The 27,199-nt window shown below is 35.7% G+C and overlaps 1 protein-coding gene and 1 long non-coding RNA gene across 2 annotated transcripts; both read right to left on the reverse strand.

The window, feature by feature from the left end:
• Positions 1-6,998: 6,998 nt before the first annotated feature.
• LOC141293374 (MAP kinase-interacting serine/threonine-protein kinase 1-like) lies at positions 6,999-20,817 on the reverse strand. The gene is made up of 14 exons (XM_073825405.1): positions 20,699-20,817; positions 19,593-19,628; positions 17,801-17,876; positions 16,448-16,549; positions 15,882-15,979; positions 15,109-15,188; positions 14,922-14,995; positions 14,726-14,830; positions 14,581-14,636; positions 11,740-11,835; positions 11,456-11,650; positions 11,208-11,372; positions 9,041-9,084; positions 6,999-8,958 (listed from the first exon to the last, which is right to left on the reverse strand). Exons 1-14 carry the CDS (start codon positions 20,747-20,749, stop codon positions 8,769-8,771), a joined length of 1,368 nt encoding a protein of 455 aa, XP_073681506.1. The 5' UTR covers positions 20,750-20,817; the 3' UTR covers positions 6,999-8,768.
• A 2,350-nt stretch (positions 20,818-23,167) lies between these two features.
• LOC141293375 (uncharacterized) lies at positions 23,168-26,756 on the reverse strand. Its single transcript, XR_012340736.1, has 2 exons — positions 26,599-26,756; positions 23,168-23,747 (listed from the first exon to the last, which is right to left on the reverse strand). It is a non-coding gene; the product is annotated as an uncharacterized lncRNA (long non-coding RNA).
• Between the last annotated feature and the right edge of the window lie 443 nt (positions 26,757-27,199).

Raw genomic sequence — 27,199 nt, forward strand, 5'->3', positions numbered from 1 at the left:
ATGAAACTATAAAAATAAAGTCATAATAAAATAATAATAAATAATCAATAAAGTTGAAATATTTCAAATAAAACTATGAAAATAAAGTCAAAATCAGGAGAATAAAGCTGAAATATTTTGAAACTATTTCAAGAATGAAGTCGAAACTATGAAAATAAAGGCAAAATTACGAGAATAAAATCTAGGATTGTTTTGAGAAAAATACGAAATTACAAGAATTAAGTTGTAGCAATATGAGAATAAAGTTGAAATATTTTGAGAATAAAGTTGAAATTATGATAATAAAGTCAAAAAAATTTCTCATTGTTATCGGAAAGATGATTGATTCATATGCCTCCTAAACTCACGCCACATTAAAGAGCACAAAAACCACATTATTGTAAGATCTTATAACTTTATTCTCTTAATTGCTATGACTTAATTCTCACATTTTTACTTTATTCTCAAAATATTTTGACTTTATTCTGATAATTTCGACTTTATTTTCATGTCAACTTCATTCTCGAAACATTTTGACTTTATTCTCAAATTTATTTAAACTTTATTCTCATAATTTTGACTATATTGTCGTAATTTCAACTTTATTCGCAAAATATTTATACTTTATTCTCATAATTTTGACTTTATTCTCTAAATATTTCGACTTTATTCTCATAATTTAGACTTTATTCTTGTAAATTTTAATTTATTCTCGAAATATTTTGACTTTATTTTCGCAATTTGGACTTTATTCTCGAAATATTTCAACTTTATTCACAAAATATTTTGACTTTATTCTCATAATTTCGACTTCATTTTCTATTTTTTTTTTTACTTAATTTTTGTAACTTTGACTTTACTCTCAAAATATTTCAACTATTCGGTCATATATATTTTTTTATATTACGTCTTTAATCTAATAATCCTTTTATTAGGATTTTTTTTAAACGTGCCATTAAAGCGGCATCATACTTTTGTAACTTTAGAAAAATAATAAAAAGAAATGTATATTAAATTCACACAGTGAAAAAAAATGGGGTATTTACTAGTGGTGGGCATAGATTAATTTTTTTAATCTAGATTAATCTAGATTAAATCTTGAAATTAATCTAGATTAATCTAGATTAAAATGGCTAATTTGAATTCTTCTGAAAGCATTCAGAATATGTGTGCTACCCAAATAATGACTAAAAGTAAGTCTTTGAGAACGGGTTTCTCAAGCCAGGTGGCGCATTAGACCAGGCGCTCATCTCCTGTTTCCAAAATGCATTACAAACTGCTTGACAATTGCATTTAAAACACAATTAACTATACAAACTTGTGTAACCAAGTACTTCTGCGCAAAAGGCTGTACGACGTGCGCGTTCCAGTAAAATATACAGGTGCGCGGGTATGGATAGCCTATCTGCGTGCATCTTACAAAAAACTGCGTTGCTTTTAGAAGCGTCAATTCAGTTGTTGCATATAGTATAATGTCTTTATTTTGGGATTATCAAAGTAAATTATAACTCAAACTTGAGATTTTACTGGGGCACAGCAGATTTTCACTGAGGCACGTGCCCCAGTAAAAAGGGTCTAGCAACGCACCTGCCCTGAAGCGGCTTCATAACTGCATCCATGTTTGCACGTCTCGTTTGATGTGGTAATTTCACAGAAGTTGAAGACTCGTTCTCGCCCCCTACATTGCAATTCAACTAGATATCCGTTATCCGCGCTAAAATATCAAAGTGAAAGTCATCATATCTTGCGTAGTTTAGACCCAGCTCCCAACCCAACTTTGAGAATAGATTAACGGCGATATTTTTTTTATCGCGCGATATGAGTCTCACGTTAACGCAGCACGTTAACGCCGATAACGGCCCACCACTAGTATTTACATATTTCTGATGACTTATACAATGTATGTAGCATTTCTTATTTGTTCTACTGTAGTTTTTTGTCCTATTGCTTGTAATTAGTTTCTTATTCTTTTTTAATTTCTGACTGTTTACTTGTCCTCAGGAAGCTTGAGTTTTTTGTTTGTTTGTTAATTTAGGATAGTATTAGTTTTTTTTTATATATATTGGCACTTGGTGACAAGAATTATGAAATTTCTATGGTATCAAATTTTTTTTGCTTTAAATCTTATATTGTGAGATATATATATATATATATATATATATATATATATATATATATATATATATATATATATATAGTTACCGTGAAATAAAATTACTCATATTGTGAAGAATTTTGGTCGCCCACCGCTAGGTACAATAAAACATTTTTTATCTTCAAAAACAATACAATTAGTCACATTCCACAATGACAGATAACAATTCTTTAACAATGACTCACTATACTATTGTATTGTATAAATGTGATATGCTTGCAAAAAAAAAAATATTATCAATTAAAAACAACCATTTCCACGGCAATTTTCAGCATAAGGTCAATCTTTTTCTGCATAAACTAAACTCATCCCTTGCCAGCCAAAACTGTTCTCAATTTTCTGTTTCCAAGGACTAACTTCAGCTCAGTCAATTTGCCAAATTTGGGAGCGCTGCATCAAACACTTTCAAATTGATCCTGCAATAATCCTTTATTAGCCAGTCTTTCTTTTCATAGTATTCTGAGCCTGAGATGATGAAATTATGACATGTATTTCTTATTTCAACACCAAAGTCTTCTTCCAAAGGTCGGACTAACCCTGTGAGCTGAATTCATTACCGCTCCCATCAAATAATTTGTCCCAAAAGATGGATGCACACTAAGAAATGTCTCATTTCAAGACCGTGATGTAGGCAGGCAGGTTCGCAGAGTATGAATCACCTACTGTGGGGTTTTGTAAACTCAAATCAGTGCCCTTTGAGGACTCATAGGTTTCTGAAGGGAGAGGCGGAGCCCCAGGAAGGTGGGTGGGGCTGCAGCGATGGGAAGAGCTTGGAGAGTTAGTTGGACTGAGCTGAATGGCTGTGGTGTCCTGTAGGGTGGGCTCACTGGTCTCCATCTCAAACACAGCTCCACCCATGCTCATCAACGGCCAACGCTCCCGTCCGGCAGACATCCGAGAGGTTTGTCCGATGGGTCGTCGACTGCAGATGCAACACGCTCCAAAGAAAGAAAATGCCACCAGGAGGAGGATGGGCCCGATAATGATGGGAGGGTTGTTTAAGGGAAGGAGTTTGGTAAAGGCGAGGGCACCCACCAGGGTGATGTTAATGCCAGCCAACATGATGCATAGCCCACAAGCGCAGCACAGAGCCGGCGAGGGCAACCCCTGAGAGCGGAGCGCCCTCTTCTCACCTGACTTCTTTAGTCCAGGCCGGACATCTTGATTAGAGAAAACCATTGTCTGTAAATTCCGTTGACCTTCTCGCCACTGCATAAAAAGGGGAAATGAGAGAGAGAGAAAACAGAGAATGAGAGCAGTAATGAGTATTCGAACATCCGCCTGCCTGTTTGCCCTGAGCCGAGCCAATTCAATTACTCCCGTCAAGACCAGATGTGTCTGATGATGTGAAGTCTTTGGTTGTGGGGAAATTAGTCTTATCATACAACTTTATTACTTAGTATGTTTGCATGACAAGGTTTAACGGTTATGTAAATTTTTTAAGCAGATGTTATGTCTGCATAAGGAATTTAATCATGAACATCATCGATATTATTTATTTTATATTATATATAATATGTATATTTTGTTTGACAAAGAAACAAGATAGAAATGACAGACAGACAGACAGACAGACGAATGGATGGATGCATGGATGGATGGATGATAGACAAATGGACGGACAGACAGACTGATAGATGGATGGACAGACAGACAGATAAATAGACGGATAGACAGACGGACGAACAGATAGACTGATGGATGGATAACAGACAGATAGATGGACGGATTGGAGGGGCGGATGGATGGACAGATAGATGGACAGACAGACAGACAGATGGATGGACGGACGGACGGACGGGCGAACGGACAGATATAAAGACAGATATGGGTGGATGGATGGATGATGGATGAATAGATGGATAGATGACAGACAGACAGATGGATGGACAAACAGATAGATAGACGGACGGACGGACGGATGGATGGACAGACTGACAGACAGACAGATGGACGGACGGACAGACAGACAAACGGATGGATGGATGGATGACAGACAGATAGATAGATGGACGGACGGATAGACAGACAAACGGATGGATGGATGGATGACAGACAGATAGATAGATGGACGGACGGATAGACAGATGGACGGACAGATAGACGGATGGATGGATGGATGACAGACAGATAGATGGATGGATGACAGACAGATAGATGGATGGATGACAGACAGATAGATGGATGGACGGACGGATTGACAGACGGATAGACAGATGGATGGACAGATAGATGGATGGACGGACGGACATATGGAGAGATAGACGGATGGTCAGACAGATAGATGGATGGACGGACGGACATATGGAGAGATAGACGGATGGTCAGACAGATAGATGGAAAGACGGACGGATAGACAGATGGACGGACAGATAGACAGACAGACGGATGGATGGATAGAGCATGGATAGATGACAGACAGATGGATGGACGGACGGACAGACATATGGAGAGATAGACGGTTGGTCAGACAGACAGACAGACAGACAGACAGACAGACAGATAGATGGACAGACAGACGGCTAGGCAGACAGATAGATGGATAGATGACAGACAGAGATAGACGGACGGACAGGCAGATAGATGGGTGGACGGACAGACAGATAGATGGATGGATGGATGGATGGATGGATGGATGCATGGATGACAGACAAATAGATGGATGGACGGACGGATAGGCAGACAGATGGATGGATGGATGACAGACAGAGATAGATGGACGAACGGACAGACGGATGGATGGATGCATGGATGGATGAAAGACAGATAGATGGACTGATTGACAGACGGATAGACAGAGGGATGGACAGATAGACAGACAGATGGATGAATGATGGATGGATGCATGGATGGGTGGATGACAGACAGATAGATGGATGGACGGATGGACGTATGGAGAGATAGACGGATGGTCAGACAGACAGACAGATAGATGGACAGACAGACGGATAGGCACACAGATAGATGGATAGATGACAGACAGAGATAGATGGACGGACAGACAGATAGATGGGTGGACGGACAGACAGACAGACAGACAGACAGACAGACAGACAGACAGACAGACAGATAGATAGATAGATAGACAGATAGATAGATAGATAGATAGATGGATGGATGGATGGATGGATGGATGATGCATGGATGGATGGATGACAGACAGATAGATGGATAGATTGACAGGTGGATAGACAGATGGACAGATAGACAGATGGATGGATGCATTGATGGATGACAGACAGATAGATGGATGGACGGACAGACGGACGGACGAATGGAGATGTCAGACAGACAGATAGATGGACAGATGGACGGATAGGCAGACAGATGGATAAATGGATGGATGACAGATAGAGATGGACGGACAGACAGACAGACAGACAGACAGACAGACAGACAGATAGATGGGTGGCCGAACAGACAGATAGACAGATGGATGCATGAATGGATGACAGATAGACGGACAGACAGGCTGATGGATGGACGGATGGACGGACAAACAATTTTTTTGCCATACCATACCTTAGACAGATAGATAGATATAACTGTATAAATTAATTTTATTTTAATTTCCGATTAAATCTATATTAACTCTTTTGACGTTTTAATATATGTACGGTATTAAGACATTCAGTCAATATGAAAACATGCAAAGTCAGTATTTAAACTGCGCCCGCATTACTCTGAAAATAAACGACTCCCGGCTTCACAGGTAAAAAAATAAATGCTTTAAACTCACCAGAGGATGAGATTTCGTAGAGATGACTGGTCGTGTCCTCTATTTCAACGAGTCTTCGCAAGTTTCAGGCGAGTCTTTGGTGATTGTTCAACTTCAGCCGCTGGAGGAGCGCTTCGTTTCTCTCTGGGCGGTTAGTGATCAAGCGACTCCCCTGAGCGCTTCACACGTCATTCCGCTCATCACCGCCAGAGGCCTCTCGAGTTCCGCTTTAAATGAATCATCCTATCCTAACCATCCTCCTCCTTCATATCAAACGTCAACGCTTTCAAGTCTGGCTAAAACATTACAGCTGACATGATGCACAACATCTGCTCAAACACGACTAGTAGAGTATAAATTCACTTGCAAACAGTCGTTGCACCTCCATGTTTTAATGACAATCTCATGTCGAAGGACACAAGTCCTGTCCCCTCAGTCTCCTCCACATGACTAGAAAGGAATAAAACACGCTTTTCAGTGCAAGAAAAGGTTTAAAGATAGTACACTTCTTTTATTGCCTGTGCTTTGACCTTTTGTTTATTGGCGTTGAGGTGCTCACAGGAAAGATAGTATGCATTTTCTGTTCATTCAAGCCATTTACATGAAGTACATTTTGGAGGGAATTAATTCAACTCTAATTTACAACGAGGACGAGATGTTTTTAGCCCTGTTAAGAAATATGTAACCCTGGACCACAAAACCAGTCTTAAGTAGCACGGGTGTATTGTAGCAATAGTCAAAAATACATTGTATGGGTCAATATGATCGATTTTTCTTGAATGGCAAAAATCATTGGGATGTTAATTAAAGATCATGTTCCATTATGATATCTTGTAAATTTCCTACTGTAAATATATCAAAACTGAATTTTTGTTTAGTAATATGCATGGCTAAGAACTTCATTTAGGCAACTTTAAAGGTGTTTTTCTCAATATTCAGATTTTTTGCACCCTCAGATTCTAGATTTTCAAATAGTTGTATCTCGGCTAAATATCGTTCTGTCCTAACAAACCACACATCAGTGTATAAATATGTGAGCCTTATGACTGGTTTTGTGGTCCAGGATCAATCATCAAATTTCTACTGTTATACACAGTAACAATCCACAGTATTGCTTTATTAAGTGATTGAATAAAGACTCAAGTGTCAGTGCAAACAAACTACTTTATTTCTCAAAACTGGAAAACAAATGAACACCTGTGGTCTGTCCCAGAGTTTCCATAGACAGCATTTCTGAAATTACCCATATTTACTCTATTAGAGTATCACACAAGCACTGAATACTGAGAACATAGCCATTAACATGAGGTAGCGCCCTCTAGTGTCATCCCTGGAACATGAAATGTTTCCCAACACTTACTCATAAATGTGCATACACAAATACATGAAGAACCACTCACAATCTTACCATTTCATCTTACCCCAAATAGCATTTTGAGCAACAAACAAGAAAAACTAATCATGGATGATTTCTAATTTGATAATACAAAAGGTAATTGAGAGGTCATTTCGTTATTTTGCACATTAGGAGCTCTGCCCCCACCCACAAATGGCACAATTTACACTAAATACTAATCAAAATAATAAAACACACTCCATCTCGTAACTGAACTGCCCTGATGCATAGAAAAATAGTTCACTTTACAAACAAAACAAATGTTGAACACTCTAAAGACAAAGCAGAACCATGAAAAAATATACAGGAAATGAAAAAATATAATCTGAAATCTGGAAAGACATCAAAAATACATACTGTGCAATATTTACTAATTATTTAAGATGAAAATATCTGATATAATACCTCATCAGCACCCTCAGTGAAGCAGCAATAGCTCTCGATTGCATTTTCACTTGAAGGAGTAGTTCACTTTCAGAACAAAAAAATTACAGATAATGTATTCAACCCCCTCATGTCTTTTTTCTTCAGTCGTAAGGAAATTGTTTTTTGAGGAAAACATTTCAGGATTTCTCTCCATATAATGGACTTCTATGGTGCCCCGAGCTTCAAATGGCTCTAAACGATCACAGCCGAGGAAAGAAGGGTCTTATCTAGCAAAACGATGGGTTATTTTCTAAAATAAAATTACAATTTATATACTTTTTAACCTCAAATGCTCATTCTCTAGCTCTGTGTGTTTGAAGCTGTATTTAAACTGCATTTTGGAAGTTCAAACACAGGGGCACCATAGAAGTCCATTATATGGAGAGAAATCCTGAAATGTTTTTCTCAAAAAACATCATTTCTTTACGACTGAAGAAAGAAAGACATGGACTTCTTGGATGACAAATGGGTGAGTACGTTATCTGTAAATTTTTGTTTTGAAAGTGAACTACTCCTTTAAGACATACATATTTTTTTTTAGGTATGTTACTGTCAGGCAGCATGGCTTTACATAGCTCAAATAAACCTAAACATTATTCACTCAACAATAACCAAACTACAGCTGAACGTTATATAAAACAAACAATAGAAAAGTAACAAAGCAAGAGGTCCAGTGCTTTACAGTAACTTAAGTGACTTTAAAAAATATTAAAACTTGTTTGGTTAAGACTATAAATGCTAATGCAGATTAAAAGCGTCAATAATGTGCCGACATTAAAATCCAAACATCTGTAGATTCCCTCAATACCACCAGTCATAAATATTTGGTAATAAATATAAAAAAGCAAGCATAAATGCTTAAAATAAAACTCACATTACTCGCCTGTAAATAAATTAGAAACGTCTTGATGTTTTTGGTTTGTGTGTATAACTACATATTGGTAGCACTGAGCTTGTGGTGCATATACTCTTGTGTTAGTAAGGGTTAGAGTGCATTACGGTTTGCTCAAGAACTCATTCGTATGTGTACGAAGGGTTATAATGCACCATGGTGTGCACTAGTATGACTGGAGCACCTGTGCGGTGGTTAGGCGTCAGGTATTGGCGCGTAGTGCTTGAGACTGAGCTCGGCGACGGGCTAATCTCGAGTTCGATGGAGGGGAGAGTCTCATAGAGCAGACTACGGCACCAAAGTCCTCTTGCTCTTCCTCTTTCTGAGACAGCTGCCGATTGAAGGCGATGGCTTCAGCTGCGAACTGCGTCAGGTCTTTAGTGCTGCAGTTTCTGTAGGTTCAACCAAAGGGGCGGTTAGAGACATTACAGAAACTAAAAGATAAAAAGAATGTACTTCAAGAAAATCAAATACCTTTGGAGAACACGAGGAGTTGAAAGAACTCTTTCAGGTGCATTCTGAAAATTTAAATGAGTACATAATTTTATAGTAAATGTACATATATATATATATATATAAAATGCTATACCATTCATGGTATTTGGACAGTAAAGGTCATTGCACACTAAATCAGAAAATTTCATCAAAACTTTCGTATGTTAAAAAATAAATGCGACCTCACGTTGTGTCAATCATATTCGCACACTGCCTCCGAAACTTTTGTCAGTCATAAAAAATACGGATCAGGTTCAGTTTTCAGCGTTTTTACATCCGTAGCAAACATTTTAATAGGAAAGGATGACGAATACAAAAAAAAAAACTGAGTCTTTTTAAGAACATTTATTTGGTAATATCTAACTGTACAATTTTAAAATATTTTTACCATTTTTTTTTTTTTTACCATTTTTCTATTTGAATATATTTAAAAAATGTATTTTATTCCTGTGATTTCAAAGTTGAATTTTTAGCATCATTACTCCTGTCGCATGATCCTTCAGAAATCATTCTAATATCCTGATCTGCTGCTCAAAAACATTTATTATTATTATTGTGTTGAAAACAGCTGAGTAGAATTTTTTCAGGTTTCTTTGATTAATAGAAAGTTCAGAAGAACAGCATTTATCTGAAATAGAAATCTTTTGTAACATTATAAATGTCTTTATCATCACTTTGATCAATTTAAAGCATCCTTGCTAAATAAAAGTATTCATTTCAATAATTAAAAAAAAAAGACTATGTATAAAAAAGACTTGTATAATGGTATACAAAAGCTTTTTAATTCAGATAAATGCTGATCTTTGGATCTTTCTTTCGATCAAAGAATCCTAAAAGAATTTACTCAACTGTTTTAAATTTTGATAATAATAATAAATGATTTCTGAAGGATCCTGTGACACTGAAGACAGGAGTAGTGATGCTGAAAATTTTAAAATATATTCAAATAGAAAACTGTTATTTTAAATTGTAAAAATATATCACAATTTTACTGTTTTTGCTGTACTTTGGATCAAATAAATACAGGCTTACTGTCCAAAAACTTTACTAGTAATGTATATATTTTGTATATTACTACATTTCATTTGTATAATGTACACTGTCAATCAAAAGTTTGGGGTTGGTTTAATAATTTTTAAAATACAATTTATTCCTGTGATGCAAAGCTGAATTTTCAAATTTTCTTCTTAGAATTATTAATATTGTCAATAAAACAGTTGGGCTGCTTTTGTGAAGACTGTGACACTTTTTTCCCCCAAGATTCTTTAATAAATAAAAAATTTTAAAGAAAAGCATTTATATGAAATTGAATGTTTTTGTAACAACGTTAAAGTCTTAACTGTCACTTTTGGTCCATTGAATGAATCACTGTTAAATAAAAGTAATTTAAAAGTTAAAGTAAAAAAAAAAAACTTACTGAAACTTCTGAAGGTTACTAGAATAGTTTACCCAAAAATGAAAATTCAGTCATGAACACTGCAAAAAATGCTTTTCTTAACTAGGATTTGTCTTGTATCCAGTCAAAATATCTCGAAACAAGCAAAATAATCTGCCAATGGGGTAAAATAATCTTGTTTTGTGTTTAAAATACCCCATTGGCAGATTATCTTGCTTGTTCTAAGCAAAAACTTAATTTCGACTTGTTCTTTCTAAAAACAAGACAATCATTTTTACTTGTCTAGAAAATCTTTCTCGATTTAAGAATTTATCTATATTTTTTTTCGGCTGGAAACAAAACAAAAAATCTAAGTCAGAAAAGCATTTTTTGCAGTGCAGCAGAGACTGATGCAGAAGAGAAGAAATTGTTGAATAAAGTTGTTATTTTTGTTTTCTTGGTGCACAAAAACTATTTTCATTGCTTCGTAACATAACGGTTGAACCACTGAGGTCACATGGACTGTTTTATCGATGTCTTTACTACCTTTCTGGGCCTTGAATGTGTCAGTTACATTGCGGTCTATGCAGGGTCAGAAAGCTCTCGGTTTCATCAAAAAATTCTTAATTTGTATTCCGAAGATGAACGGTCTTATGGGTTTGGAACAACATGAGGATGAGTAATTAATGATAGAATTAGCAATTATGGCTGAACTATTTCTTTAAAGATGAAATCAAAAAGTCTTGAAGAAAAACAGAGCCAAAGACTCACCCCTTGCACCCAGGGATGCTTTAGGACCTGGGCGGCACTCAGCCGTAAAGTTGCATCTCGAACCAACAGCCGCGAGATCAAATCTTTGGCATCAGCTGAGATCTGAGCCCAGACTCCATCCCTAAATTCATACTTCCCCTCCTGAATCCTCTCAAACAGGTTGTTCTGAACAGGAGAGGACAACACTGCTAAGTTGACTACTTGGATGTCATGAATTCTCTATATTTTTCAACCAGTGTGTGCTTTACCTGGCAGGCACGACACGTCTCTCCTCGTTCCCAGCCGCAGTTGGTGCCGCAGTGGCCGGTGAAGGGAGGACTCCCGCTGAGCAGGATGTAGAGAATCACTCCAAGGCTCCAGAGGTCACAGCGCTTATCATAGAACGAAGCCTCATCCGTAAAGACCTCGACCACCTCGGGAGCCATGTACTCTGCTGAGCCACACTAAAGGACAAAGACATCTATCAAAACACACTGCTCTACACGTTTACAGTTCTAGGATGCCAAGAGCACAAATGTGAGGATGTGTTTACCGGTGTAGTGAGCTCAGGAGTAGTTATTGGGGTACAGGCACTGTTCAGCTTCACTCCACTCCCAAGATCAAAATCACAGATCTTCACAGGAGAAACCTGAGTGAAGGCAAAAACATTTTAAATTAAATTAAAACTGGTTAGTTATTAAAGAGATAGTTCACCCAAAAATTACCCCATGATTTACTCACCCTCAAGCTGTCCTAAATGTATGAGACTTTTTTCTTTCAGACGAATACAATCAGAGTTACATTAAAAAATGTCTTTTCCAAGCTTTATAATGGCAGTGAATGGATGTTGATGTTTTTTGAAGTCCAATAAAGCGGATCCATCCATCATAAAAAGTGCTCCACACTGCTCGGGGGGTTAATAAAGGCCTTCTGAAGTAAATCAAAGTATGAAGTAAAATGTTTGTCTAAGAAAAATATTAATATTTAAAGCTTTATAAACCATAATCTCTAGCTTCAGCTAACTGTCATATGCGCATTCACGAGAGAGTTGGATTCCAGCAGATGGCGTAGGATGACATCAAACACGGTGACAAATGTGGAAGTGCAGAAGAGAGCAAAGCGAAACACCAGTCATGAATTAGAAGTACAAAACGAGGATTTGTAAAAAAAAAAAAAAAAAAAAAAAAACACCTCAGAGGATTTCTATATAAGCCAAGAGAAGTTCTCATGAGACTAGCATATTCTCACCAGAGCTTATGCCATGCGTACATCCACTGAAACAACACTCTCGTGAAGAAGCGTATGACTGTTAGCAGAAGCTGGAGATTACGGTTTCAATGTTTTAAACAGATATTTTTCTTAAACAAATGCATCGTTTAGCTTCAGAAGACCTATATAAATGCCCTAAAGCCACGTGGAGTAATATTTATGATGGATGGATGCACTTTATTAGACTTTAAAATAGCCATTCACTGCCATTATAAATGTTTCGAGAATAAAATCGAAATATTTTGAAAATATTGAAATGTTGATAAAGTTAAACTGTTTTGGGAATAAAGTCTAAATGTTACGAGAATAAAGTCGAAATATTTCGAAAATAAAGTCAAAATGTTGATAAAGTCAAAATGTTTCGAGAATAAAATCGAAATATTTTGAAAACAAAGTTGAAATGTTGATAAGGTCAAACTGTTTAGGAAATAAAGTTGAAATGTTTCGAGAATAAATTCAAAATGTTTAAAGAAAAAAAGTCTAAATATTTTGAGAAAGTCAATATGTTTTGAGTATAAAGGCTAAATATTAAAAAAATAAAGTCAAAATGTTGATAAAGTCAAATGTTTTGAGAATAAAGTCACAATATTTTGCGAATAAAGTCGAAATGTTTATAAAGTTAAAGTGTTTTGCGAATAAAGTCAAAATATTGATGAAGTCAAAATGTTTTGAGAATAAAGTCGAAATGTTTCGAGAATAAATTTGAAAGCCAGGACATTTATAAATACAACTCAGATTATATTTGTTTGAAAGAAGAATATACACCTAAGATGGCTTGAGGGTGAGTAAATCATGGGGCAATTTTAATTTTCAGGTGAACTATCCCTTCAAACATACATTTTATTGTTTCAAAGTTCGGATTCAGTTAGAAATAAATACTTTTATTCAACAAGGATGCATTAAATTGATTAAAAGTGACAGAAAAGATATGTACATTAACATGTTTTTTAAATAAATGCTGTTTTTTTTTACTTTCTATTCATCAAAGAATCCTGACAAAAAGTATCACGATTTCTATAAAAATATTAAGCAGCAAACGTATTTATTTGTTGCCACGATGTACTCATTTGTTCCCTCGTTTTGATTCAACTAAAATAAGGGAACAAATTAGTACATCATGGTTAAATGTTTTTTTTTTTTTTCCTGGCTGTCATATGTAGAACTCCATAGCTTTTAACATTAATAATAACCAGAGATGTTTCTTAAAGGCACAATATGTAAGATTTTTTTATTAAAATACCTAAAAACCACTAGAACAGTGATATATTTTGCTGACTTGTGTACTTATCCCAAATGTTTCAAAGAACGTTTAAATCCAGAGAAATAAGCAATTTTAACTAGTGGAGCAGACTGTGTCGTACACCTTCGATTTTACGCTTTTATTTTGTAGAAAATGTGGAAACCACAACACTTTAATATGTTTTTTTATGCATTTGACTGGACAGGTGATGAATGCAGAGAGTAGCATTATAACAGAACTTTCAACATACTCAAATGTATCTAGTGATAAAACAGCGCCGCTTTTTCCTGCATATGCATGACCGGAAGAAGCGGAAACGGTTTACTGTTGCATGATAAAAGTTCCGTTGCTTCCAAGGCATGTATCGCGCTCGTCCTTCATTAGCAATCGTTCCAGCGTCCCCATTTCGTTTCCACTACTTTCTGCTTCACACTAAAGTGACCTTAATAAATCTTTAATACATAAGCTCATCCATGCTTTGAGGATGAAAACTACAACTCCCACGATTCCACACTCAATCATGGCATCATTAAACTTCTTTGTTTGTTTTGAATATGCGCCCTCTAGCGGCGAAAACTTACATATTGTGCCTTTAAGCATCAAATCAGCAGATCAGGATAATTTCTGAAGGATCATGTGACACTAAAAATTCAGTTTTGTCATCAAGAAATAAATTACATTTTAAAACATAGTTGAATAGAAAACATATTTTATCCCAGTTATTATATTCCAAAGTTTTATTAGTAGTGTACTGTATGTTGATGCTTGATATAAAATAATGTCTTTTTAGTCTTTGCTGACTCGTCTTTCTGGATTCTCTTAACCCTAATCCCTAGCCAGACAAACTACATAGGGTGTTACCCAAAGTCAAAACACACGTGTTACCTTATCAGTATATTCACACAGGATATTTTCAGGCTTAAGGTCCCGGTGAGCAATCCCTGTGAAAATAGAGACGAGTCTATGTAAACACTCTGACATTGAGTCACGGTCATTGGGCCACAGACTAAATGTACTATATAGTATTTACCTTTGTTGTGCAGAAAGTCCAGTGCATGTGCTATATCCCTGACCACATGACTAGCCTCTCTCTCATCAAAGTATTTTCGACTCTGGATGTGTGTTAAAATAGAACCTGAGAGGGAAAGAGAAAACTATTCAGAAAAAATAACCCAGAATGAGAATGCATCTGTATTTTATCTCTATATACAGTAACTATACAGTACCTCCACGCAACTTCTCAAACACCAGATAAAAACAGCAGTCATCTTCAAAAAACTGAATGAGCTCTAGAATGTTCCTGTAGAGAAACACACAATGTATAATACCAACTACAATCAATTATAGTGTAATTTCTGGAATTAAGTATAATTATATATAAAGTATAATGACTATTGTGGAATAAGATCGTACTTATTTCCTTGACACTGGTAAAGCGTCTCCACCTCTCTGAAAACTCGGCTGCGACTGTGACCAGCGTTCTTCTCGATTATCTGAGAAACGTATCCACACGTTACACACAAAGTCATTTATTATGTTTGTTTGACAAGCTTTTGAATAGCACTGCTCCAAACCACTAGAATATGAAAATAGCTTTTAATGTTCCTTTTAATCAGTATTTTTGTCTTGTTTTCAAAAGCAAGTCCTGTTCTCTGTGAAATTTATCTAAATGAGTTCATGATAAAAAAAAAGAACAAATATCGGCCAATGGGCTCAAAAAAAAGTAACTTAATTCAAAGGGAAAACAAATTTTCATTCCGCATTGATGGATATTTGTTCTTGTTTTAAACAACCATACTTAATTTTGATCAATTTCTCAGAAAACAAGCTATATCTGCCAATGGGCTCAGAAACATTTACATTATTCAAAGGGAAAACAAGTTTTCTTTCCGCATTGATGGATATTTGTTCTTGTTTTAAACAAACTTAATTATTTTTGTTCAATTTCTCAGAAAACAAGACTTTATTTTGCACCTTAAGCAAATCTATCTTGATTCAAAGATAATTGTATTAGAAAATGACAAAAATATTGAGTAAAATATTCTTTGCTTGTGTTACAAGCAACATTTAATGTCATGAAATTAAGAACTTCTGCTCTGATTTAATACCTATTTAAGGCTTTAATTTGTGGAATTAAGACTTTATAGACTTTAAACTTTTTAATTCCCCCATTACTCACATCTCACCTTAACTGCATACTCATTGCCGTTCTGTAAACTCACACAGCCCTGGACTTTAGCATATGCTCCTTGACCCAGCAGCTCGTCCGTCAACTTGTACAGATCTACAACACACACACACACTTGTTGGGTTTACATGTTTTATGGGGACATTCCATAGGCGTAATGGTTTTTATACTGTACAAACCGTACTTTCTATCGCCCTACACCTACCCTACACCTAAACCTAGCCCTCACAGGAGATTGTGCACACTTTTACTTCATCAAAAAAACTCATTGTGCATGATTTATAAGCCTGTTTCCTCATGGGGACCTGAGAAATGTCCCCACAAGGTCAAAATCTACTGGTATTCCTATCCTTGTGGGGACATTTGGTCCCCACAACGTGATAAATACCAGGCACACACACACACACGCACACCTTACCCAATCAGGAAATGGAATCAAACATTTTGAAAGATTTGACAATGCATGATTATACAGACTAAAAATACTGCGGGTAATTCAAGAACAACAAGATGTACATTATAGGATTAATAAGAATTTTTATAATGTTCAAGAAGGTTCAATACCACTAAATTTGCCAGTGAAACTGTCCGCGGCTCGAGTTCTGCGTTTCTTCTTCCGCCGTGTAACAGCGTCTGTGATGGTGATTGGTTGACTGCTCTCCATTCCTAATCCCAAAATGAAAAAACACAAAACCACAGATGTTACAGAATTTAGATTCTGAAATGATTGCATGATTTGAAGGATGTGTTTTCACTTTTGCCGTCAACACAGGCGATTCATTTTTCTAGTTTAATGGCGCTAGGGTTGGGTTGGCCACCCCACTCACAACTGCTGCATCTGTCTCTTTTTTCTCGACAAGAAGTGCGTTTATTTAGTCAGAGAATGTCTTCAGCCAAATAAGCTAATAACCCAGTTGCTGTGATGTCTATTACTTAAAGAACAAAAGAAAATGGAGAAAATCATTCACTTTTGTAGCTTTAAAGATTCATCTAAATTAAATAAAATATTTAGTGTTTGATAACATTATTCAATTTCTGTATATTTCCTATGTGTTGAAGGGTACATAAATAATGTGATTATATAAAAATTGCTTTAGGTTTGCTTAAATTACAAGTTGTTATTTTTTAAAGTCTAGTAAATGTTAAAAATTAATAGCTCTCAAATATACAGGGTTCCCACTCCAAGCCAAATGTAATATTCCCTGACTTTCACTGACTAAAAAGCTGAATTTTCATGACCTATAATAAACAGATCAATCCATTTGCAAGCTTTATTTACTTGTTCAAAGACGTTTTTAGCACAAAACACACATACACAATACTTTTTTTTTTTTTTGCTTTTACCTGTTAAATGCACTTTGATATTTTTCTCTACAGAAATTCATTTATGTTTTTTATGCTTTTAGGGGTTAAATGCTCTGAAGGATTTTCTGGTTGTCTTTATGTTCATTACTCAGTCTTTCTATTTCTTCACATTTAGTTTTTGCTTTTCTGTCGTTTACTTTTAACACCGGAAGTGGTCATTTTGTAGCCAAAGGTCTTGAAATGTACATTTTCCTGGAATTTTTGCTTTAGTTAAGGTACAGCCTGGTGACTGGATGCCTAAATATACTGTAATGTTAAATGGCTATAGTCAATGGCATCAGTAATATCAGTAATATTGGTATCAGTGATACCTCCAGTCATAAAAAATATATTAACAAATATTAAAAATATACTGTCTTTATGTTGTTTCTACATTAATTTGATTAAATGTGAAATTTTTGCAACATAAAAGTATAATTAAAAACTTCAATGTCAGATGGGATTAATTCAGATTAATCACAATTATTATTTTTTTAAATGTATGATTAATTAAAAAAAATTTTTTCGATTGACAGCACTAGTTTTAACATGTTTTGTCATAAGCAGCTGTACCTGCAGGGCTATTGGAGGCATGCAAGATCAGACCACGGCTCTCCACCTGGCCAGATGCCAGAGCACTACTGGTTATCTGAAAGAGAGACAAATTTACACTCAAAGTGTTAGTATCAGAATAGCTATTTGCTTTGATTCATTGCATAAACTCTTTTTTAATAAGAGTGTTTTCATGACATGTCATTAATTGGCAGCACTAAACGTAAACAATGCAACTAAACCCAACAAAACTTGCATATTTTGCTGATTAATGCTGCTGAAAATGGTCAATTATTGTCATGTTTTGGGCTGTACTAATCGGTCGGAACGGGGAAAACATTTAGAGTACTATAGACTGCCAAAAGTTATAATAAATCAAGAAGAAAAACGCAAAAAACTGTCTGAGGAACAAAAGGCGTTTGTAGTTGGCCAAACTGAATCTTAGGATTCAATGATCTATGCTAAGCTATGCTAAAAGTGATATCGCCAGAACAGGAGAACGGCTGAATGGATTTCAAAATGGTAAAACTCAACTTATTAACTATCGGGAGGAGTTGGAGAATGAGCCTATTTCCAAAAAAAGTGGAGTGTTCCCTTAACCATGTAATCATGCTGTTGTTTACATCCAAGTAGCTCTAGCGTGGCCGTGCGTCTGGGTAGCTTACCAAACAGTGACGTAAGTAAATATTTGTAGCAATAGCCAAAAAAACATTATGAGTCAAATTGATAGATTTTTCTTTTATGCCAAAAATCATTAGGGTATTAAGTAAAGATCATGTTCCATAAATATATTTAGTAAATTTCCTACCATAAATATATCAAAACGTAATTTTTGATTAGTAATATGCATAGCTAAGAACTTCATTTGGACAACTTTAACAGTGATTTTCTCAATATTTTGATTATTTTGCACCACCAGATATTCAAATAGTTGTATCTCGGCCAACTATTGTCCTATCATAAAAAACCATACATCAGTGGAAAGCTTATTTATTCAGCATTCGAAACATTATGTCACTGGTTTTCTGGTCCAGGGTCACATATGTGAAAATGACTGGGAAAATGCCATGGCTGTTGCAAAGTATGTTTATTTGAGCATTTCCAGTGGGGTTGTAAATACCCACACTGCAAAAAATGCTTTTCTTACTTAGATTTTTCGTCTTGTTTCCAGCCAAAATGTCTAAAAATACTTAAATCAAGAAGGATTTTCTAAACGAGTAAAAAATATTGTCTTGTTTTCAGGAAAAAAAAAAACAAGTCAAAATTAAGTGTGTTTTTGCTTGAAACAAGCAAAATAATCTGCCAATGGGGTAAGAAAAATAATCTGGTTTTCTTGTTCTAAGCAAAAAATCACTTAATTTTGGCTTGTTTTTTCTGAAAACAAGAAAATAATTATTACTCTTCTAGAAAATCCATCTTGATATAAGAATTTTCAGATATTTTGACTGGAAACAAGACAAAAATCTAAGTAAGAAAAGCATTTTTTGCAGTGCAGGTGGTCACTGACATTCACAGGCACAAACACAGATCATCAGATCATATAAAAGTTGTGTAAAACAAAATTATCATTCATATTTTAAGTTAGCACTTCACTATCAACAACTGTAGACATGAACTTCTGTCAGAAAAAAGGAAGTGAACACAGTGCTCTCTAATCAGATTTCACTCGGAACATGCCTGACCAATGTGTTTCAAAACTTCTCCCCACATCTACCATGAAATGCCTATGCTAGACTGTCAGCTCTATTTTACTCATTTACCTCCATGAACAAGTCAAAATCCAGTTTAAATTCAATCTGATACTTGCCAGTACCTGGCGGGAGCAGTGGAACGCCTGAAGGTCCGCGATCTGAAAGAAAAAACAGACACGATCATTCCAGAAGCCGCGCTACACGGAACCGTGACAGCTCTGCTCACGCGCCGCAGGGAGAGATCGTGACGTCGGCTGTGTGACAGCTGGCTTTCTTTAAAGTAGGTTCAGTCATGTTAGAGCTATTTAACGATTTAGTTTCCGCATTGAGAAGCGATATTACTGACATGACGTGTTTGGTCGAGTTCTTATCATCTGGCTGCTGAGGGGAAAATCCAGCACACTCAACAGGATATATTACAGGATTACAGAGAAGTGAACGTGCATAGAGGGAAATAATATTGATATAGATCGTTGTATAATATCGCCATTCGTTAATAAATCGTTAATAAATAATAACGGGTTTTGGGTAACAGGCGGGAATATTAGGTTGGCGTAGCAACGTTCTGGAAAAATTTACACATTTAACGTTAAAGCAACTGCAGCCAAGTCAATACAGGTTGAAGAAACAATTAATCTGCAAATTAAAAAATATATATATATATTAATTTAAAAAAAGAGTTCGGAACCAAACTTAAAGGAAAAGGAAATGATATGCAGAGTGACAACCGCGGTCGCCATTCACTTCCACTGCACAATGAAAGTGAATGGAGACTGAGGGACTCAGTCCATCTTTAATTCAACACAAAGACTCATTCTATCAGAATTCATTTTTGAGTGAACTATCCCTTTAAGAAAACAACATGAAGTGTAAAATGAGTTACGAAAAAAAGCAACAAGTGTCAGAGAACTATATTTACGTTAAGTCTAACTTAGCATGTCAGCAGAATTGTAATATGTGCTAACCGAATAGATAATGTTTTTTAATTAACTTAAAATTTTCGATTTAAAGACATGAAACGTGATTATAGCGTTAACAGTGCAATTGTTTCTTATTTTGGACGTAACGTTAACGTTTAACGTTAAACTGGCGCGAATCGAGCGACCCGTAAAGCTCATGATCATGACAGATGTAAACATCAGCGAGCTGAACTTAGCTACTTGTGCTCATGTAAAATACCAATTGCGTAAATATAATGTATGTCAATTAAAAAAAATAAGACTCAAACCTGAAAATTGCGGCCGAATGAATCTAGCTGTGCCGCGACTGCCTCCGCCATCCTGCGCTGAATAGCAGCAGTGAGGAGGAGGAGGACAACAACACAGAAACACAACAGCACCACCCCAAACGCGCCAACTGCCCTCCTACTGTTGGACGCTGCTGTGGTGCATTTGCGAATCATACTATGGTGACGAGTTACCTCATGAATATTAATTAGGTTACGTGACTGGACGAGCGAGGGAAATTACGAGGTGACGTACGCATGGCCGCATGAATATTTATATTCCTGAGACGTCGCTGCCACGAAATAGTTTTTCAGTCTCCAAGACCTGGAGGGTAAAACATATCCACTGTAGCACTGTCAATTTTCCATCTGTTTCCAAGCCACAAATATTTAGATATACTCAAAAGATAAAGATACGTGAATAAAAAAAGTTTATATAAACTGGGAATTCATGGTGCCTAATGTGCATTAAAACAGGGATTTTAAAATATAAAATTCAGTATACACCTTACTGATGATGCATACTTTGTACAGACAAGCAAATCAGCCCGAAATATGACGAACTAATTGTCGGTCAGTGGAGGAAAGGCTTGTTTGGGCCTCCAGGTAGACGTTCCTTTGGGTGTGATGTTCACGTGAAAGTTAATGGTTTCAGTCACAGACTGGGGCTAAGGAGGAATACAGGATTGGTGCTGGTGTCATTATCTTTTATTATTGTGTATTAGAAAACAAATGTTTTAATAAAACTACTTCACTGCTTATTAATACCTGAAAATCCTTTGTCATGTAACAACATGCAAAAATAAAATAGGAAATTAGCAGACACCTGTTGACTGTGTGTCAAGATCAAAAGCAGTGTTATTTTAGTATCACTGAAATACTATTATAGTTTTAATAATATTTTGAATCAGGTTTCATTTTTTTTAGGATTATTTTCCATTTTAATTAAAATTTTAGTTGAAGACTCATTTTTGTAATTGTTTTTATTTTTACGAAAGTAAACGGTATTTATTTGAAGTAACAGTAAATGTATAAATTTAAATATTTTTTTTAACTTTAGGTTTTTTAAGTTATTTTAGTTTCAGTTAAATATCAGTCCTTTTTAATGAATAAAATTTAATATTTTTATAATATAAGTTAGCAATTCTTATTGCATTTGTCATTTTATTACCTTTTTTTAATGTATCTCCATACAGATTTATCAATTGATATTTTAGTTTTAGTTATTTAAATATTTGATCATATTTGATTTTGATCATATTTAATTTTAAATATTTGATCATATCATATTTTATTACAGTTAATGTTTATTCTGAGTAATTTTTAAATATTTAAAAAAAATTAATTAAATGTTTTTATTAATTTACTTATTATTATTTTTTTTTTTTACAGTTTTAGTAACTACACTACCAGTCAAAGGTTTTTGGACAGTACGATTTTTGATGTTTTTTAAAGAAGTCTCTTCTGCTCACCAAGCCTGCATTTGTTTGATCCAAAATACAGCAAATTCAGTAATATTGTGAAATATTTTTACTATTTTAAATTACTGCTTTCTATTTGAATATATTTAAAAATGTAATTTATTCCTGTGACTTCAAAGATTAATTTACTCCATTACTCCAGTCTTCAGTGTCACATGATCCTTTAGAAATCATTCTAATATGTAATATGTAATCTAATAGGTATATAAATATTTTAGTTTTTTGGGGGGGAAAGAAATTATAGAAATTAATACTTTTATTTAGCAAGGATGCTTAAAATTGATCAAAAGTGAAAATAAAGACATTTATAATGTTACAAAAGATTTCTATTTCAGATAAATGCTGTTCCTCTGAACTTTCTATTCATTAAAGCTGTTTTCAACATAACAATAATAAATTGTTAAATTAAATTAAACAGAATATTAGAATGATTTCTTAAGGATCATGCGACTGATGAAGCTAAAAATTCAGCTTTGAAATCACGAATAAATTACAGTTTATAATAAATTTAAATAAAAAACAGTTATTTTAAATAGTAAAAATATCTCTATTTTTGCTGTACTTTGGATCAAATAAATGGAGGCTTGGTGAGAAGAGGAGACTTTAAAAAAACATTAAAAATCTGACTGTCCAAAAACGTTTGACTAGTAGTTTATAATAATCCAGAAGTTTATGTATTAGTGTTAATCTGAAATTTTCTGACATGAAAGTTTTTCACATGGAATTTGCTTCCTTTTTAGAGTGTTAATTTAGTAATTATTATTTTCTAATCTTAACTCACTCTTAACTGTCATTATTTTAATGTTGCTGTGATCATGAGAAACCTGGAAATAAGAAAATTGCTGAGGCCTGGAAAATGCATTATCATCATCATCATCATCATCATCATCATTATTATAAAGCATAATGAATGTCAGAAATTGATGTTTCATTGTCATGAAAAACATCTGGTTTGGATTTTTATGATCTAATTTCGTAAAAAAAGTGAGTCTTTACATTTAAAATGTTTGTATTTTAAACTTGCATGCAAAAAATACATTGGCAAAAACAGCACATTGTCGGAACAAAATGTCTGGAATGAGAATAATACTGTTGAGTACTATTCATCATCAGTCACTATATGGTAACAGTTTCTTACTGCACATGCCCTGGTTAAATAAAGATAGCAAAGGCTTCTGCCCCTGCACTGGCACAGACATGACAGAGCAATAATGTAACCTCTCAAACTTGGCAGAATTTTTAGACATGCCATTTCAAGACATGTTTTTCTTTCAGGAACACATTTTTCAGAGTATCTTTAGTGTCCCATGGTGAAATGCTCAAAACCGTATGCAGAATACTAAGCAATCAATGCTGCAGAATTTGAGCTACTGGTCTCAAGAACGTGTTGAATTACCCACAGTGGACCCACAGTTTTTCAGTAATACTGAAGCAAAAATGTATTGCATTTTAGTTCATTTGTGAGTCTATGATCTCTGAAGTACATTATTCTTTTGGTCTGAATGTTTGACATTTGGATTCCCATCCGTTCTGCACATCTTTCAGTGGCAGATCTTCTCTGTCATTTCTTTCTGTGAAGAGAGAAAAGACCAAGTTATAGGACAAAAACAACACATTTGCATTGTGCAGTCAGCATCTATATTTCCATAAAACCTGCAAGTTAGCTAAAGCGGAGTAAATTCTGCTAATCGCAACCATCGTAATTTATTATTTTGTGTCTAATAACCATTATTATTAAAGCACATGGTAATGTACACACTGCAGTTAAACTCAGTTGTCAATTCACCTTTCAGTGCTGTTCTGTTCACACACAGGTCAGTCATTTTTGGGAGAGACTACTAGGTAGTTATTTGCAGAAATTCTACGCAGTGTGTACATAAACTTAACAACTAGTTGTTTGTGACCTGTTTTGCATGTGCGGTGCAAAAAAATAGCAGTTTTAACTCATTAGTGTTGACAGATCTTGCTATAAAAAAAAAGACAAATTCTTGAAAAAAACTTTGGAAATAATCCACATGCCAAAACATAGCACCCTTCACCTGCCTACTTATTAACTCTATAAAATGAATCACATTATGAGCTGAGCTCAAACAACTACCTCAAAGAAGCCCAAACCTTTGATAAACATTGCTTATAATAAGTGGACTTGGCAACCCTTGAAGAACGCACTCTAGAGTCTAGTCTATGAAGTAGCTTTCCAAACATAAAACACAATGGCTCTGTTGACAGTGGTTTTGTTAAAATCACAGAGCATAACGAGTCTTTTGTCGCTGTGAGATTACTTCAAAAATAGTGAATACCAAACTCACACAAAGACAGAGCGCTGCTATTGTTGCCATAGTGCAAGTCATCGCAGTTTTGAGAGTAAGTTCTGTTCCATACACATGAAACAATAATTTAGGGGATTCACTCCCGTATTATTTCGGTATTTACAGCTGACACAGGCCATGTACACACTGTACATTTTCAGGACTCACAACTGCATTTAAATACGGGAGTGAATGTCATTATGTATACAATTTTAACTAAACCATATCAGAGTCATCATGTTTTATGTTTATGTTTGGAAGTCTATTCACAAAGTGTGCTCTTGAAGGGTTGCCATTTCCACTTATTATAAGCAACGCTTATGCACTTTTGCACACCAAAAGTGAAGCGAATATTCAAATCCGTTACTTTCTCTAGATTACTGGCGGGATGTTCTTTGTGTAAAAACAATGTGTGATGAGGAGAGTCTTCATGCACATCATCAACAACAACAACATTTCTTTCTGCCACTTTTTCCATCATCATGTTGGTTAGCTACTACAGCTGCTAACCAGTTCATAGTAATGCAAAACTCTAGCTAGAATCAAGTAACAGACGCATATTTTCATCACCTACCAGGTAGTTCAACTTTTTTCCAAGCCATCTCTTTTTTTTTGTCCAGTCTCTTTATTAATTTTCATAATATTTGATCCCCTGCTGATTTTGTACGTTTGTCCACTGACAAAGAAATGATCATTCTATAATTACATAGTAAAAACACAAAATCCAGAAAACCGCATTTCAAAAAAGTTATAAATTGATTTGCATTTTAATGAGTGAAATAACTATTTGTTCCCCATCAATCAGCAAGATTTCTGGCTCCCATGTGTCTTTTACACAGGTAACAAGCTGAGATTAGGAGCACTCTCTTAAAGAGAGTGCTCCTAATCTCCGCTTGTTATCTGTATAAAAGACACTTGTCCACAGAAGCAATCAATCAATCAATCAGATTTCAAACTGTCCACCATGGCCAACACCAAAGAGCTGTCCAAGGATGTCAGGGACAAGATTGTAGACCTACACAAGGCTGGAATGGGCTACAAGACCATCGCCAAGCAGCTTGGTGAGAAGGTGACAGCAGCTGGTGCGATTATTCGCTAATGGAAGAAACACAAAACAACTGTCAATCTCCTTTGGTCTGGCGCTCCATGCAAGATCTCACCTCGTGGAGTTTCAATGATCATGACAACGGTGAGGAATCAGCCCAGAACTACACGGGAGGATCTTGTCAATGATCTCAAGGTAGCCGAGACCATAGTCACCAAGAAAACTATTGGTAACACACTACGCCGTGAAGGACTGAAATCCTGCAGCGCCCACAAGGTCCCCCTGCTCAAGAAAGCAGTTTGCAATGAACATCTGAATGATTCAAAGGATTGACCACGCCGTGTTTGGAGGAGGAGGATTACTGCATATGACCCCAAGAACACCATCCCCACCATCAAACATGGAGGTGGAAACATTATGCTTTGGGGGTGTTTTTCTGCCAAGGGGACAGGACAACACCACCACATCAAAGAGACGATGGACGGGCCATGTACCATCAAATCTTGGGTGAGAACCTCCTTTCCTCAGCCAGGGCATTGAAAATGGGTCGTGGATGGGTATTCCAGCATGACTATGACCCCTAACACATGGCCAAGGCAACAAAGGAGTGGCTCAAGAAGAAGCACATTAAGGTCCTGGAGTGGCCTAGCCATATATATGAGTTATACAGACATATACAAAACGTAAACAAAGCAGTGCTTGTTTGGAAGAGTTCTCACTCTCACAAACAGCCCCAACGCCGATTCAACATTGGGCATTCAAATCGGGCAAACTGCTGCTGACATGAGCCAATGTTTTTTTATAGCAATATCTGGCAACACTGAGTCAAGATTTACCCCCTCCTTCACTGTGATTTCTTGCACCACAACTCTGATATGCGTTAACTAGTTGTTAAGTTCTGCACACACTGCGTAGAATATCTGTAAATGCGGTTGTCGCTACCTGAATTTTTGGGAGTCAATTCGGTTGTAGAAGCACTAAATGGTGAATTGACAATAAATTTAGCTGCAGTGTGTCTGTGGCCAATGATAATAATGAAATAATGAAAAAAAAGCACAGCGTCCTCACCAGCGGCTCCAGCTCCGAGTGGTCGATGAGGCTGAACTCAGAAATGAAGTAGTAGTAGTGTTTGTAGCAGGTGTTGATGTGAGCCTCAGCTCCCATACTGCAGATCATGTCAAAGTGATGGATGTACACGTGTACAAACACCCGAAACAAGCGGCTCAGTATCTTCTTGCACACCTGCTGAAAGTTCTTTGGAAATGGGACTCCTAAAAACAGAAGAACACCAGCGTCACTCTTATATCACATCACATTCAAGAAGCTCTGTGACTTTCTTCCATGAGAAAATTCAAATGCTATTTGAGGGAGGAAAAAGTCTCGAGGGTTTTTTGCCAGTAGTTCAGCCTGTGGAATTATGAATTGTTGGCAGGGCTTTTAAGTATAGTTTCTGTGACTCTATCCAGTAATATTTTTTTCAGACAGAAGTATGTGTCTGGTGTTCCTTGGCCCCACAAATTATACAGCAATTCCTGAGAAACTTAACTGGATCATTTCTCAACCCAGTTATCCATTAATATTGCTAACTGTTTTGTCTTCTTTCCATTCATTTGTATACGTCCGCTCATTTACTAATAAGCTAAGCTTTTAATAGCAGTTTATGAAAAGT

Source organism: Garra rufa, chromosome 20 (assembly GCF_049309525.1).
Source record: "Garra rufa chromosome 20, GarRuf1.0, whole genome shotgun sequence".
Classification (NCBI taxonomy): Eukaryota; Metazoa; Chordata; class Actinopteri; order Cypriniformes; family Cyprinidae; genus Garra; species Garra rufa.

Excerpts from the sequence above, each read along its gene's own strand:
- LOC141293374 (XM_073825405.1), bottom strand. The coding sequence starts at position 20,749 with ATGGCGGAGGCAGTCGCGGCACAGCTAGATTCATTCGGCCGCAATTTT. Across the intron at positions 11,651-11,739 it reads CTCCTGAGCTCACTACACCG|TGTGGCTCAGCAGAGTACAT; the intron begins GTAAACACATCC and ends TTTGTCCTTTAG. Across the intron at positions 8,959-9,040 it reads ACTCCTCGTGTTCTCCAAAG|AAACTGCAGCACTAAAGACC; the intron begins GTATTTGATTTT and ends TTGAACCTACAG.